The sequence below is a fragment of the Neovison vison genome, chromosome 2, assembly GCF_020171115.1.
Source record: "Neovison vison isolate M4711 chromosome 2, ASM_NN_V1, whole genome shotgun sequence".
Lineage (NCBI taxonomy): Eukaryota > Metazoa > Chordata > Mammalia > Carnivora > Mustelidae > Neogale > Neogale vison.
Window position 1 is genome coordinate 16,446,317 of NC_058092.1, and position 15,846 is coordinate 16,462,162.

At 44.3% G+C, this 15,846-nt stretch overlaps 1 protein-coding gene across 6 annotated transcripts in view; it reads left to right on the plus strand.

Annotated features, from left to right (window-relative positions):
• The window catches only part of ZBTB40 (zinc finger and BTB domain containing 40), a 72,864-nt gene that overhangs the window by 37,476 nt on the left and 19,542 nt on the right, over positions 1–15,846 (plus strand). For all 6 annotated transcript variants that reach the window (XM_044237393.1, XM_044237397.1, XM_044237398.1 and 3 more), the window contains 6 exons: positions 7,635–7,827; positions 8,451–8,593; positions 12,430–12,622; positions 14,384–14,520; positions 15,142–15,343; positions 15,695–15,828. In XM_044237393.1, coding sequence (XP_044093328.1) covers positions 7,635–7,827; positions 8,451–8,593; positions 12,430–12,622; positions 14,384–14,520; positions 15,142–15,343; positions 15,695–15,828 — 1,002 coding nt within the window. The remainder of the gene's footprint in view (positions 1–7,634; positions 7,828–8,450; positions 8,594–12,429; positions 12,623–14,383; positions 14,521–15,141; positions 15,344–15,694; positions 15,829–15,846) is intronic.

Genomic DNA, 15,846 nt, shown 5'->3' on the forward strand with positions numbered 1-15,846 from the left:
CCAACTGAGCCACCTAGGTGTGCCTCAAACTTTAATTTTTTTTTTTTTTAATATTTGTTCTCTAAAGGGCCGTCTTAGAAAAGTACTAGGCAAGATGGTTTCAAAACTAAGTTATATTCTGATCACCCAGACTTAAACCAGTTTTGATCCAGGATACTTACCTAATCAAACCATTTCCACCAGAGTAATCAGGGATAAAATGAGGCAGAAAGTAGTCATGGACAACCCCAAATCCAGACTAAATGATAAAAACCGAAGTAGAACATTAAGAAATACTTAAAACCTGGTATGAAAAGGACCTAATGTGTATACCTTATGTAGTAAATTGCATCCAATGTTTAGGAATACAGTGGCCATTTTCCACCGTGAAACCACTAGTAGTGAAATTTATTGAATACTTACCATGCTGTGCTTGGCACACGTTATCAGATTTAATTCTCACAAACCGCCCCCCCCTGGGATGGATGCTGTTTTATTGATTTTTTAGCCCCCGTTTTACAGATGAGAAAAGCGGTCTAAGGTATATAACCTGGCCAAGGCCACAGAGCTCGTAGGACTGAGCAAGAATTTAAACGCGAGCATTCTACTTTAGAGCGGTGCCTTTGCACACTGGGTTTTACTGCCTGTAGGGGAAAATGCTACACATGTGTCACGTATGTTTAAGTGTTTAGGAATGGCCTGACAGAAGACTGCCCAGTGGTTATCATGCTCTTAACTGACCTTTTCTTTCTTTCAATATCTCATCAAGACGCAATCCCACTGGGGGCTTCCTCACTACCTGACTTCTCATCCCTTGAATGTACAGGATTGCCTCCACAGCCACTTTAGAACTCCTCTAGCTTCGCCTTTCCCGCAGCCATGCCTCCCATGCTGAGCGGTGCTGGCAGAGCCCGTGGCCACGTCCCCGCAGGCTTGCTCATCTGCGTGGTGGGGAGTGGGGGGGGGAGGCCTCCCGTGTCGCTGTAGGCAATTGTCTGTTAGTTACCTTCATCCAAGGAGTAACTGCCTTCTACTGTACAAGTATTTCCTAGATTCATAGCAAGTTACTTAAAAAAAAACCAAAACCAACAATTCAAGGTCAAGTATTTCTTTTAACCTTGGTTAATTGACAGTTGACTGTAAATTACTTTCTTGAGAGAACAGCTTTTTATGACACTGGGTTAACCTCAATGACACTGTTAGGGAGGTGACAGGTTGTAAAACCTTGATACTCTTTGTACTGATTATGCTGAAGGACATTATGGTTTTATACGTTGGCATGTGGATGTTCTCTTAACTGTTCAATCTGTCATTTTTGTCACAAATTTGTTGGTGTGATAGCTTAGAGACACACCTCTTCATTTTCCCTTGCAGGACTTCCTGTCCACTTAATTTTGGTGACAGGGGAGTAGTAGCATTCCTAGATCAGCAATACTCAGACTATTAGGGTGGCCTGCGTACTTACTTGAGCTGTGTTTTAAGCATTTTTTCCTAACACTGGTACCTAAAAGTGTCTGGCAGATAACAGGTGCTTGAGAAATTTTTGCTGTACATGGTTTCATCCAGCATTTTTTTCCCTCCCAGTTCTTGTCCTAATCTTTTGGTGACAATAACAGTAGTAGTACTTAGAACACTGATTCACTGTTGGGGATCATTATAGGCTTATTTTATTTCTTCCACGGTTTTAGAGGTCAGAGTAAGAGCCCTACAAATCACTTAGTGGCTGTATTTAAAACTGATTCTGTTACATTCCATAGTACCTTTCAGCTGCAGAAAGAAAAAGAGAAAAAATACTTGAAGAGCATACGATTCCATTAAATAAAATACAGACTTTGTACTTGGGCCCAGTACTTCTCTTTCTCCTTTAACTTTCTTATAGACCGGTTTATTAAAGTATGGTTGACATGCAGCAAGCTGTATATATTTAAAGCATACAGTTTGATAAGTTTTAAAACCCGAAGCCATCAACACAAGCAAGATACTGAACATACCCATCACCCCTAAGGTTCCTTATGCCGTTACTAATCCCTCCCACCTGCTCCTTTCAACCCACCCATCTCTAGGTGACCCTGACCTGCTCGCTCTCTGTAGATGAATGTGCATTTTCTAGAGTATTATGTATAGAGAGTCATGTAGTCTATATTCTTTCTCATCTGGCTTCTTGCCATCAGCATAATTCTCCTGAGGCTTATCCCTGCTTATTTACTCCTTTTTAGACCTGAGCAGAGTTCCATTGTGTGGATATACAGTTAGCTGTTCAGCTCTACCATTTGCTAGTGTTGTGACCTCCAACAACTTAATCTGTGTAAGCCTTAATTTCCTAATTTGTCAGTTGGGAATGTTGCCACCTACACCGCAGGATCATTGTGAAACTAATACAGGTTATTGATGGAAAACTCACACTAAAATACCAGGCACAGAGAAAAAGAGCTCAATTGGTGACTGCTGTTGTTTGTTTATGCGTTAACTTAGTATTTTTAGACTTCGTTGACCTTGAAACCCCTTTTTACTTAACGTCTTATAATATCTTAGTGCCACGGTCATTTGCTCTGACACATGAGATGGATTACTATTACTTTAAGCCTAATTTGCAAGTCATGCTTTCAAATAGGGACCATTATCCACTTGGAAGTACCTTACTGAACTGCAGGTGTAGTGCCTGGTTCACAGCCATCAGTCTCTAGAACAGTGGTTCGGTGTATATGAAAATCATCCAGTGCACTCGTGAACATGTACACCTCCAGACCTCATTTCCAGAGAGTCTGATAGTCGTAGAGCTTGGGCATCTACATCTTTAATAAGCTGCCGTGTTGCTGTTTTGATATCAGTAAGACACGTTTCTGAGAAGCGCTGGTAGAGAAGTTAATGGCTTGCACAGTTCTTAGTGTCTGATGGCAGATGTCACAGTGTCTGTGCTGGCACCTCGCTGTTTTGAGGGGCCACCGTGTACACATTTTTCCCAAGTGTTATTCTTTACTTATGCCTTGATTCAGCAAATATTTACTGAGCAGCTGGTGTGTGCCAGGCATTGAGCTGGTTGCTAGGAAGACACATATAAATAAAACTGGATCCCTATCCCTATAGAGTGTCTTGACAGCAGAGAAATCCTGCCACATATGTAATTATTTTTTTGGAGTCACCAAACTATGGAAATCCCCAAAAGGCCTCAGTACTGAAAGCATTTGCAAACTGCTCACTTGAAACACCAGTCTGCATTTCAGCTCCAATTGTAAAGGCTGGGGGTTTGTTGTTTTTCTTTTTAAAGAGTTTTAGCTCCTAAGGAGCTTTGAAACGCTTTTTGTTGTTGTTATTTGGTTATTCGGCATAACATTAAAAAGACAGCTTAACATTAAAAATAATCTTTGCTTAGATGTGAAATCTGGAGGCTCGTGAAGGCCTGAGCGTGTTCTAGTTGACATGGACTAGCCTGTTTCTTTTCTGAAACAGACATAGGGTGTGCACCTGGCCTGAACGGAGTTTCAGGAGGACACCGTGAAGTAGTGTCCTGCTTATTTTGTTTCCTGAGATAAATGATGAAAGGTGGCAAAGCCATTCCCTAAGCAGTGATTGCAACAACACAGGATGAGGCTGGGGCGCTTGGATTGTGTGAAACCAAAGCCAAAACTGATTAAGGAGAAATCTCTTGGGTGCTGGGATGGGAAAGCAGCTTCTGCCCGTCTTTATCTCAGTGTAATATCCCTGCCCATTAGAGAAAGCAGATACTGACCTAACAGGCTTTCTGGCTGAGCTGAGCAAAACCTATGTTTAAAGGCAAGCTTATAATTTTTTTTAGCTTTTATGCAGGAACTTTTAATTGTCTTCTTTCTTTATTCCTAGCCATGTCCCTGCTTTTAATTAAGTGTGTATATAGCAAAGTGAATCTTTGACTAGAATTAGGAGATAACTTCTACTATTGATTTCCTTGCTGTTTGATCCAGTTTTCACCTGAAGTTCTAGAAAGACTCCCAAAGCTTAAGACCTAGGAGCTATTTTTTTTCTCTTTCAACTTTGTTTCAGAGGCAAACAAGCCTCCTCTCCTATATAAATCTGATGTTTTCGACCACGTCACTGCTTTGGAGAGTTATCACAAAGTGCAGGTCTGTGTTTTGTGGACTGTGTTCACTGACAGGATAGGGTAACCCTGTTGAGAAGTGAGCTAATAGGGTTCATTTTATAGGTCTATGAGAAATGGAAGTAAGTTGTTTTTCCATATCTTCTCTCTGCTAATTATGTCATCTAACATATGCAGCCATCGATAGAAAGGCTATTGGTTTTATGGCAAGAGAATTTCGTTCAGTTAAATATTTATGAAGCACCTACCAGTGTACCTGTCTATGTACAAATCTCCAGGACCAGGAGGAATGGTGTCCATTGTCCAGATAGGACCCAGTGTTCAACATGACGTTGACCGTAGCAGGTCCAGGAGAGTGCATTGTAAGTGGATTTGGTTACACTCAAAATCTGAGGTGGCAACTAGTGAAAGGGGTGCTAAGTCAGTAGAGTAAGCTCCACTGACTTACTCCACTGACTTACCGTTTCCTCCCAGGTTCGCTGCTTACTGGCCATGAGAGCTCAGACGAGTTCTCTCACCTCTCTGACTTTCATTTAAGTAGTCGTTGTAATGGGCGCCTGCGTGGCTCAGTTGGTTGGGCATCTGCCTTCGGCTCAGGTCATGATCCAGGCTCCCGGCATGGCGTCCCGCATCGGGCGCCCTGCTCGATGGTTGAGTCTGCTTCTCCCTCTGATCATGCCCCTTCTCCTGCTCCCTCTGTCTCTCATATTCTCTCTCTCTCAAATGCATAAATAAAATCTTAAAAAAAAAAAAAAAAAGAATAAAAGTAGCCCTGGTAATAACGCCTCCTAGGACCAACGGGAGGAGTTCCGTAGATGGCACGTACATAGTGTCTGGGATGGCATTCGGCTCTTCCGGTCTGGGTCACGAGGGCCGTTGGCTGGCCCTCGGCATTCAGGGAAGGTGTGAGCGCATAAGAACACAGCATAACTCAAACGAATCCAAAGGCAATAGGCAGACAGTTGGGAAAATAAGTAAATCCAAAGACCTTAGTATAAGGCAAAGATTAAATTTTTAAAGGAAAGGAAATTGTCCCATCTTTAAGTATATTGACCTATAGTTCATTCATAAATCAAAGTTTGTTGATCACATGTGTGACCATAATTTGGTATGAATTTACTGAAGTACCTTTAACTCTAAGAATCAAAGGAATTCCAAATGTTTGCTTAAAGAGCCAAACTCTGTTTTGGGCTTGACGTCTTATGTAGCAGTCAGTGACCCTCAGCCTGCCGCAATATGGGACGCCCTCTGTTTAGGCAGATGGGCTATTTCAGAAAAGGGCTCACTGCACGGAGGAGCCCCAGGCAGCTTAGGGGGCTGATGGAATAACAGTTAAAACACTCGCTCTGGTGCCAGGTCCCCAGTAGGTTCTGGAAGAAAGAGCAAAGAGCAGGGCTGTCCAGGCAGCTGACTGCTCCCTCCTGGCCCTTTCATCAGCCCACCCCTGCTCCCCTTCCCAGATGGTCACACCCTGGCGTCGCTGCTGAGCAATGAAGTTAACAAATGTTTTAATTTCACTGCTGAGCAGTTCAGCAGAGGAGGAGACAGCAGAGAGGATAATGAGAAGCGTATCAGATGCCTCTGTTGATGAAAGCTTCCCTTCCCCACCGGCTCAAATGATACTGCCAGACAGATTGGGTCCTGAGAGACGTGGATTCACGATACTCAGAGCTTCAGGAGAAAGCACACTGGCGCAGGGCAGACGAAGACGGCTAAATGCTGTATCAGTTAAGACGCATTGAAGAAAAGGAGGAAGGAAAGGAGAAATAGAGAAAAACCTGTTTACTGACGGCATTAACATTGAGAGGGTCTATATTAGGTATCTCTTGCCGCATAACAATTACTCTTAACACTTAGCAGTTTGAAAGCACACACAGTTTTTACCATCTCTGTGGGTCAGGAACCTAGGCATCCTTTGCTGAGTCCCTGGCTCAGGGTCCCTGGCAGGTCTGTAGTCAGGGTATATTGGCCAAGGCCACAGACAGCTCAGGATGCGATGGGGCAGGGCGGGGGATGGCCCCTTCCCAGTACACTCGTGTGACTGTTGGCAGGGTTCCGAAGATTCGCTTCCAAGCTCACTCACTGAGTATTGGCTGAAGACATTCCCTGCCACGTGGGCCTCTCTGTAGGGCAGCTCACAACATGGCAGCCTGCTTCCAGAGTGAAAGCAGAGAATGCCCCTGCAGACAAGAGGGAAGTCACGGTGACGGAGCCTCCGAAGTGCCCCCCATTACTCTTGCCATGTTCTTTCCCTTGGAAGCACGACATCAGGTGCAGCCCAAGGGCATGAATGCCTGGTGTCGGGGTTGTTGTGAGGTATTTAGAGGCCGCCTACCACAGGTCCCTGCTGCTGTCAGGGCAAAGGCACTCCTTAACGAGATTTTAGGCCGACTAACAAGAGCGTGGTAGGTTCAATAAAGGCGACTGAAAACCATTCAACTGAGCATTCAGCAGAGTTGGTATTTCATTTGTTTATTATTTTCCAAAATGGAGACAAGATGAGTTACTCAGGTTCATGGAAGTTACTTAATACAGATTCCTAAACTGGGCTTTATCTGAATTTATTTTTGAACATGACTAAAAATCATAGGAAGCTTTTTTTTTTTTTAAGTTTACCTTGGCTTTATATGTCATGTCCATTCTGCGATCAGGAAGCACGCTCAAGCAAAGCCAAGAAACACAGTCTAACTCGTTCCTAATTCCTGTTTATTTGGGAGGAGGAGAGAAAGATAAAAATCTCTCTGAATAAAAATTTTAAACCTGTAATTACTACCAGAATTTATAAGAACTGCCTACCTGAACTTTGCAAGTATAGATATTCATGAGATCCTTTCATGTCTTGTGTGTGTGTGTGTATGTGCAGAAAACCATAACTTTTAGCTTTCTTGTGAGGAAGCTCTTCTTTTACAGTATTGACACTAAAAAACATCAAAGGTAGGTTGTAGTTTTGCCAAGTAGAAATATAAAGGCTGTGCACATGAAATTAACTTTTGGTTCTAGATTTTTTAAAAATAAATTCATTATTGCTAAAACAGAAATTTTGACCCTTCCGTCCAGTCAGCGTTCCTCCCGCTAATTTTGTTTATTTCACCACTGGAGTGGCTGGTATTTTAGTACTTCCAGGTTGGAAGAGTCCAGATGGCGGCATGTAGTGCCGAGACCTCTGGAGGATAAGGCATTTCTAGTAGAAACTGTGTGGCTCTAGATTTAAATAGAAAGCTGAAGATTAGGGAGCTAGTTTTCAGGGTTACTGGCCTAGAGGTGATATGAAGGCTGCATATGGAAGGGCTTTTCCAAAGGGAGAGCATACAGGAGAACAAAGTTGGGACCAGTTTTTGGGACTGCTTGTGGGTAGGAATTTGGAAGGAGAATCCGTGAGGAAGGCCGAGCAGAAGGGATCAGAAAGGCGGGTGCTTATCCATCTCGAATGCTTCGGTGTTCTGAAGTCAGAGGAGCCGTGATACAGAAGCCATCGGGATGCCAAATACCAGGAAAGGCCAAAGAGGGCCTCACTCGCCAGATCAAAGGAGCACGGGGTTCTTGTGGCTGGCTGATCTCTCTTTCCGGTTACTTGTGTCCCCAGACTATAATGGGATGTCTTGAGGGTGAAGAAGGACACTCAGCATTCCAGAGAATCCTGGATAAAGTCAGAGATGAGAGCCTGGACGTTCAGACTGTTGTGTCACTGTTGAGGCTGTGCCAAGATTCCAATCCCGCAGTAAAGAGAGCGTTGTTAGACGGACAGGCGAAAGGTGTGGATGCAGTGCGGCCAGAAGGTAGGAGAAAACCCCGTCCACCTGAGTGGCTTGAGTTTTATTCTGGAAAGATGCTGTCAGGTTTGCTCCAGTGATACATTTCCTCAGCGGCTTAGTTATCGTTCAGTGATTTTCCCATCAGTTCTACACATAATTCCAGAAGCTGGTGGGGACAAATATACAGACTGAATTTGAGTCTCCATTTCAGTCCCCTAGTTAACTAGTCTGACACCTTGAAGTAGGAGAAGACCGTCCGTGTTCTGCCCTTCACAAGCCACACATCCCAGTCAGTGTTTTGAGTGCCCAGGGCAGACTGGTTTGCCGGCAGCACCAACGGCTGCAGTTTCTCTCGTTTGGGTTAGGTACAAAGCAGTGGCCTTGCCAAGCAGAAGTTAACCTCTGGCTGGCTCTGCGGCTTTGTGTTTCGACAGATAAATGAAACATTTTTTCCTTTCATAGAGTTTAAACAGAATAATAAAGTATTTTCCTCTCCAAAAAGAGATTCTGCATTCGGGTGCTCAAAATAGGCTGAGAATCACTTTACTATTCTGTTAGATCTCTCTTGACAAACCATGCTGTCATTTTCTTCAAATTGACTAGCTTCTCCTGTGCATCTCTCTGTCTCTCTCCCCCCGCCACCCCAGGGAGCACAGAGGAGGAAAAGACCTTGTCTGCTCTGTTACTAGAACACAAAGAGGACCTGATCCAGGGTGTCACACAGCTGAGACCTATCCTGGAGTTCCTGGAAACAGCCACGGAGGAATTCCTGCCTGACACTGAAAAAAGGGTAACTGTGGGATCGAGCACCTTTTCCTCCCTCCTGAGTTTATGTAGCCCTTTTTTTAACCTCTTTTGTGGCACATAGCACTTTTTTCCCTTGCAGTGTTTTTGTACCTACTGCATAGCAAGCACCCAGAAATTCACATTCTTGAACATGTATCTCTTTGTGCCCCTGGCAGCAGCTGGTTGAGGGACTCACACACTGTCCTACGATGAAATGTTTGGATACGTGGGTGGGTGGATAGTCCTGCTCCCACCTGGTGGGCTGCTAATAGGAAACTGTTGCCCCAAGAGTGAAAACGTTTAGACACAGTTGTAATTATAATTTTGACTCTTTTCTTCTTTATAGAAATGATACACTGTTCACCTGTAGGAAAAATTGGGGAAGTGAGCAAAAAGAAAAACAATTACAATCCCACACCATCTCACCACTCCGAGATGATCACAGCTAACATTTTGGAGCACGTGCTCCTACTTTTTCTCATTTGAGTCATCCTGGGATAGGCTTATACAGAGTACCTTTGGGTTTGTTATTTAATGCATTGTGAATACATTTCCATACTATAATATGGATTTTGGTAGCTGCATTGTGTTTTATGTAATGAACACACCATGATTCGTTGATTGTTATTGCACATGTGTTTCCAATTTTTTGCCATGGTCAATGATGTAGAGAACATCCTCACACACAGATCTTCGCATACTTCTCAAACTCTTTCCTTTGAGTAATTTTCTAAGAAGTAGAATTTTGGAATAGAGAGTATGAAATTTTTCAAGTGTTTGCTATATATTGCCAAATTGCCCTTCAGAAAGGTTGTACCAATTTACTCTCCCACCAGCCAGCTACTAAAATCCTCATAAAACTGCTGGCAGGACTTCTCAAGTCAACTAGATAACTGTATTTGTTGGTGTTATTGATTTCAACTTTGTGCTAAAAATATTTTTATATCTGGAAGGAAGGAATAGGGACAGAGAACTTCTGTGGCATCAATTCTTAAAACTCTGGGAAGTGGCTTACATGTCTGGGAAGAGAAAATGTTTAGAAAGCAGTGGTAGGATCGCTGAGCATGGATCAGTAGTGAAGACTGGATTCTGAATTCCTTTTTTTCTCAGTGGTCATAAACTGTAGTTTTTTCATATAAAATGGGAACAATCCTTAATCTTAAAATTATACTTTATAAATTATGTGTTCCCAAAATTATAACTCCTTTGAATTTCCTTAGGGAAAGATAATATACAAAATAAGATTAAGCTTCCTTCAGCTTAAGACTGAATTTAATTGTAGGCACTCAGTTTCAGTAAGTTGCTTATAGCTCTAGAAGTACCTGATTCCCTGTTTAGGGATTTCATTCGATTACTCATTCAAACCTTTTCCTTATTAGCTAGATTGAATGTGTCCTTTGAACTGTTTCATTATCTTGGTAAAACACCATTTATAGGAAGAGCCCAGACTCAGCCTCATTCTCTGCACCAAGACAGACCACACACTGTCATTTTCCTCTGTCACTTTCAGTTTACTTGACAGAAAGGACTAAAGCAGAAGAACGTAAATTAGTTATAAATCACAGAAACACCTTTTGGAATTGGGGTTCTACCAGAGCTTCATTAGCTACTTCTTGTGAAAATTGAAGCCAAACAATAAAGCAGGAACGTAGAGGTGAATGTTGATCAAGTGGCCACAGTGTGTGGCCATCACGTGGAATGTACACTTGGGCCTTTTATTTATTTTATTTTCATTTTTATTTTTTAAGAGTTTATTTATTTATTTGACAGAGAGAGAGATATAGCAAAAGAGGGAACACAAGCAGGGGGAGTGAGAGAGGTAGAAGCAGGCTCCCCCCACAGCAGGGAGCCCACTGCGGGGCTCAATCCCAGGACCCCAGGATTATGACCTGAGCTAAAGACAGATGCTGAACGACTGAGCCCAGGCACCCCGCACTTGGGCCTCTTAGAACTCTCTCCTGTTACAGGATGATGCTAATCGAGGCACCACGGCCCCTGTGTATACATACCTGGGTTCTGTAAGAAATGGTAAATAGATGTGTCTTTACTTCAGGATTGGAAACGTACAACAATAGCAATTGTGGCAGTCGTTGTTGATTTACTGCTTACTGTGTGCTGAGCAGTGTGCTGAGGACCTTCTAAATATTATTAATTTCTGCCCTCACATCAGCTTGATGAAGGCACAGATAGTACACAGATAGTACCCTCATTTTAAAGATGAGGATACAGACTCTTAGGAAGGTGAAGCAGCTTACCCAAAGACGCAGCTGCTGGGCGCCCGTGCTAGAGCTCAGATGTGGACACACAGCACATTCTCTTACCGCTGTGCATACAGCTGCCTAAGGATATCAGTACCCACTGTCATTTAAAGATCACGAATGTCCTAGACATTATGTCAGGCTCTACAAATAGCAGCTTCACTTTAGAGACTCCTAATAACAAGTGTGCAAGCGTTGGTATTGTTCTCTGCTTTCGCAGATGAGGAAGATATGGTTCAAAGAACAGAAGAACTCACCCAAGGTCATGCCGGCTATACATTTTAGGACTGGGTTTCCTATTAGGCCTGTCTGGCTTTAAGGCCCCTACCCACTGTTGACAGTACATGGCTGCCTCATTGTGTATCAGGTCATTGCTTAGGAACAAAGAGATAGCACTGAAATCAGAGTGGTTTTCAGATACAGGCACTTGAATTTTAAATTCTGATTCATTTAATAGGAATCTAGTTATATTAGACATTAAGCAAAGAGAATGACTGTGTTCTGTACTGATGAATATGACAGCTTAATATATAATGTATGTGTTCCTTTCATATATGTAATATAGATATTCCTTTCATATACATAAAACTAATTTGGTTTTATAGCTAAGTTTATTTTTAAATGGGAGTTAATTTGATAATGGCATTCTCTGGCATGTTTCTGGGACTGCTCCTGAAAGCGGGTATTTTTCTGAAGGAGAGCTCAAAATTCAGTTACTAGGAGTCTGTAGATTATGTGTGTTGAAATAATCTTGCATGTTACCGGCACCATAAGAGCCAAGTTAACGTAGTGAGTTGTAGTCCATTAGGAAATAGTTCTATTGTAATAGGAAAATCTCTTTAAAATAACAGTCATGGGTTTTATCCTTCACCCTCTTGCTGGAGCCCTGTGCCCTTCTGACTCCAGCACACCAAGGAAGAGCGAGGTGGGGTGGGAGCGGGGGATGGTGACTGGAGCCGCGCGCGTATGTGGCACTGATGAGAGAGATCGAAGATACAGAATCTGTAAGAAAAATTATCCAGACATGCACTCTTAGTCTGTTATTTTGGTGGCCATGGACTAATGTGTAAATTACCTGGGCATTCAAATTGCTATGAAAAGGTTTGAATGAGTAGGAGGAAGTAAAATAACGGGATTGGCCTGCAGTGGTAACCTCTTACCACGATCACGTAGTTACCGAACATTCTAAAACCGCTGTAGCTGTACTCGTTAGCTGCCTGCCTGTTTCTCAGTTTCCTAAACAAACCCAGTCTGAAGACGCTGGTGAGAGTTGGGCTCCCCGCGCTGCCATGCGGGATTCTGGCTTCTGCAAGTGGTGGGGGTGGGGGGCAGGGGGACAAGGAGTCTACTCAGACCTCCAGTTGAGGAGGAGGGATTTTCACAGAGCTGTGCGGTTTGGAGAAAACTTGGGCCTTTTACGACACAGCACAAGGAAGTGACTCTGGGAAGAGCATTGCTGGAGACCGCAGAGGAGGACCCGGGGACAGGCGCCTTGTGCTGCCGTCTCGCTGGGTTCGCCGGCGGCGTGTCAGATGCACTTGGAAGTGCCAGTAACTGCTGTCTGCCTGATTGCTCGCTGCAGGTGATCCTGAATTGCTGCGAGGGCGGAACACCCAAGGAGACGATGGAAAAGCTGCTGCACAGAATGTCTGAAGACAGGACTGTGACTGCAGAGAGTTTGGTAAAGCTCCTTCAGGCTGTGAAACCTGCGTCCCCGAACTTGGGCCTTCTGCTGGAGAATTTGCAGAGATTAGCCACCTCACAGGGCACCGCAGGTATCCGTTAATTGTCGGCTCTCTGGACTGGAACCTCTTCCACAGAAAATTAGAGCTTAAGCACCCTTTGAGCACCATGCTGGGGAGATGAGGTGATGCTTAGAGACGCCCTAGTGCCGCAGAAACCAGCGATTGTCCGTAGTTCTGGAGTTGAGATCGGAGATCTGAGCACGGCTCTTGCTGGTCAGGCATCCTCATGATGTTCCTGCGGTTCAGGGTTTGTGAAGGTGTGGCTGTCCCACGGCTGGCCCCCAGCCCCCCAGGAATGCCGAGGAGCAGGCCGACTCACAGAGCGCGTGGCTTGGACACATTAAATCCAAGCAGCAAAGACGCCGATCTTGATTTTCCCACTCCCGTGCAAGTACTGGTTCATTCTGGCAGGCCCCAGAATTATACACCTCCCGTGTGCATCCAGTCCGGGGCAGTGAGTCCCTGTCCCAGTCCTTCGAAAAATGTGCCAAGTCTAGCCAGTTCTTCTTTATCCCAGAGCCCTCGAGACCCAATGTGGTTTTCAGAAAAGGGGTAGTTGGAAAAGGAAACAACTTTCTTCTAGCTTGTAGAAACAATGAATATCTATACAAACTTGAACAGTTTACAAAATAAAGAAGAAAACAACCTCCAGCTTTCCCAACTTGATTATGTCCGTACTGGGGCATTAACATATTTGTCACATTATTTTTACAATGTTGAGATATTCTACTGTATTTTATAATTTTATAACTTCCTTCATTTAACAGTATAACATAAACATTCCGCCCCACATTTCAGGAAACGCTCTATAACCCTGTATTTTGAAGGCTCTGTAGTTTTCCATCACAAGGGCGCATATTGTATATGATTCCTGCCCTGTTTAGGGGCACATGGGGTGTAACGCTTAGGCTGTCAAGATCACCTGGGTTTGTATCCTGATTATTTTGTAGATGTGTGACCCTGAGCCTAGGGACCCTAACCCTTCCGAACCTCGTTTTTTCCTGCGATGGGGGTGAGGATGGCACCCATCACATTCATTCTTGTGGCTCCTGGGAGACAATATATGTACAACAGTTCGCAAATTATAGGTCCTTGGTAAACATTAGGTGTTCTCTCCCTCCTCATCATCACAGGTAACGCAGTGGCAAATATCTTCACATACAGATTTTATGTCTCCGGAGCATTTCGTAAGGCCTCATTCCCAGAAGCAGGGTGAACTGGGCCAAAGAGGAGAATACATTTTTAAATATTTGTAAAACTAAAGGAAATGCATGATAGTTTCTATTTTTCGTCCTTTGAAATTAAGTGTGACCTTTTAAAAGAGAGTCCCTAACAGATCGACTCACAGGGCATGAAGAACGACAGGTCAGTCTTACTACTGGAGTCTCAACTGAACGTCTGCTAGTATTTTGGATTGCCACATGGGTCCTTAACCTCAGGCTTGAGGAGTAACACCCCTTGAATCTGCGTGTCTGAGTCTCTTACAAGCACGCCGTCTAATTACCTCCCTGTTGAGCTATCACTGGCTTCTACCGCTGGGCACTGGCTTTCAAAGTGTGAGAGGTTTTGCGACCCTGAAGCACCAAGTGATTAAGGGTAGACCAGAGGAGATCTGAACACACATGTATGAGGCCCCAAGCCAGGAGCCAAACCTGCCTTCCAGAGGAGACAGAGCTCTTGTGTGATAATCCTCTTCCTCTGTCATTTGTAACTCCCCTACTCCTCTGTAGCAGAAACCCGTAAGGACATTTTGTTATAGCAAATGTTATTGTTTTGCTAATATCCTTGCAGTCCAAGCAAGCCCTGATGATTATGGGACCGAGCTGTTGAGACGGTATCATGAAAACCTCTCGGAGATTTTCACAGACAACCAGATATTACTAAAAATGATCTCACACGTGAAGGGTTTAGCCTGTGGAGAAAGAGAGGTAAGAGTAAAAGGGGGCGGGGAGGGGGGTTGGGTAAAATGGGAAAAGGAAAAAAGATGGACATATATACATACTTTAAAACTATACCTAGGGGGGTTGCCTGGGTGGCTTAGTGGGTTAAAGCCTCTCTGCCTTCGGCTCAGGTCATGATCCCAGGGTCCTGGGATTGAGCCCCACATTGGCTCTCTGCTCAGCAGGGAGCTTGCCTCCCCCTTCTCTCTCTGCCTGCCTCTCTGCCTACCTGTGATCCCTGTCTGTCAAATAAATAAATAAAATCTTTAAAAAAAAAAAAAACTATACCTGTATTCAACATAAATATATACATACAGCCATATTGAAAAATGCTAAGAGGTCCATAGAGAAGGAAAAACAAGGTGATTTGCTTTCTAGTGCAGAGTCATAAGTCGGAGGTTGTAATTTCTGCAGGAATAAGAAAGGCATTCAAAGGGCAGTGTGAAGAGCTTTGGCGGGTACAAAAGTCTCTGGTTGAGAGGTGAAGGGTGCTGAGAAACCCCTCCCCAGAAGTATGTCCACTGTGGCCCAGAACTCAGGCTCACAGCTCTGCAGCTGGGCTGGCAGCTAGAGGGTCCCTTATGTGTATTTTTGTGCCACATCTTGAAGGTCATGGAGAAGCTCGTGAAACGTGACTCTGGCTCAGGTGGTTTCAGTTCTCTGATGTCAGCAGTTCTAGAAAAGCAGACTCTCTCTGCAATGGCCATTTGGCAAGTGCTGCTGGTGGCTCAGGAGACCAAGACCTGCCCGCTGAACCTGCTCATGGAGGAAATACGGAGGGAGCCTGGTGCCGATGCCTTCTTCCGGGCAGGTAGGCCACCCGGTCTCTTGTCAGAGCCTTGTCCCTGCTGGAGAGTAGCAGGGACTCTCCTGGTCCCTGGAGCAGGAGCTCCAGGAGCTCTCATCCCTACCACTGCAAGTAAGGGCTGGCAGTTTTGTTTGAGGACATGGGAGTTTGTGAACCTCGTAAAATAAAATACGCAGTAACTATGCTAAGCTGATATTAATTACATTCTAAGTACAGCACCGTTTGCCGTTTTCCCCACTCCCAGCTCCGGGAAGGATCGGTGAAGTGTATTCTCACTCTTCACAGTCAGAAAAGGTGAAGGAAAAATGGTGCTCATGGTTTCACTCATGAGTTTTCAATCCCCCTTTCTTTCAGTGGCCAACCCAGAAAGTGCAGCTTTGGAAGCCATCCTGAGGCATCGCAGACTGATCCTAGAGGCCATCCAGCAAGGGATGGGACTCAAGGGCTTTACCGTGGAGGAGGAGCTTCTGGCAGAGGCTGTGAAGGAGGTGCGGTGGGGGAAAAGC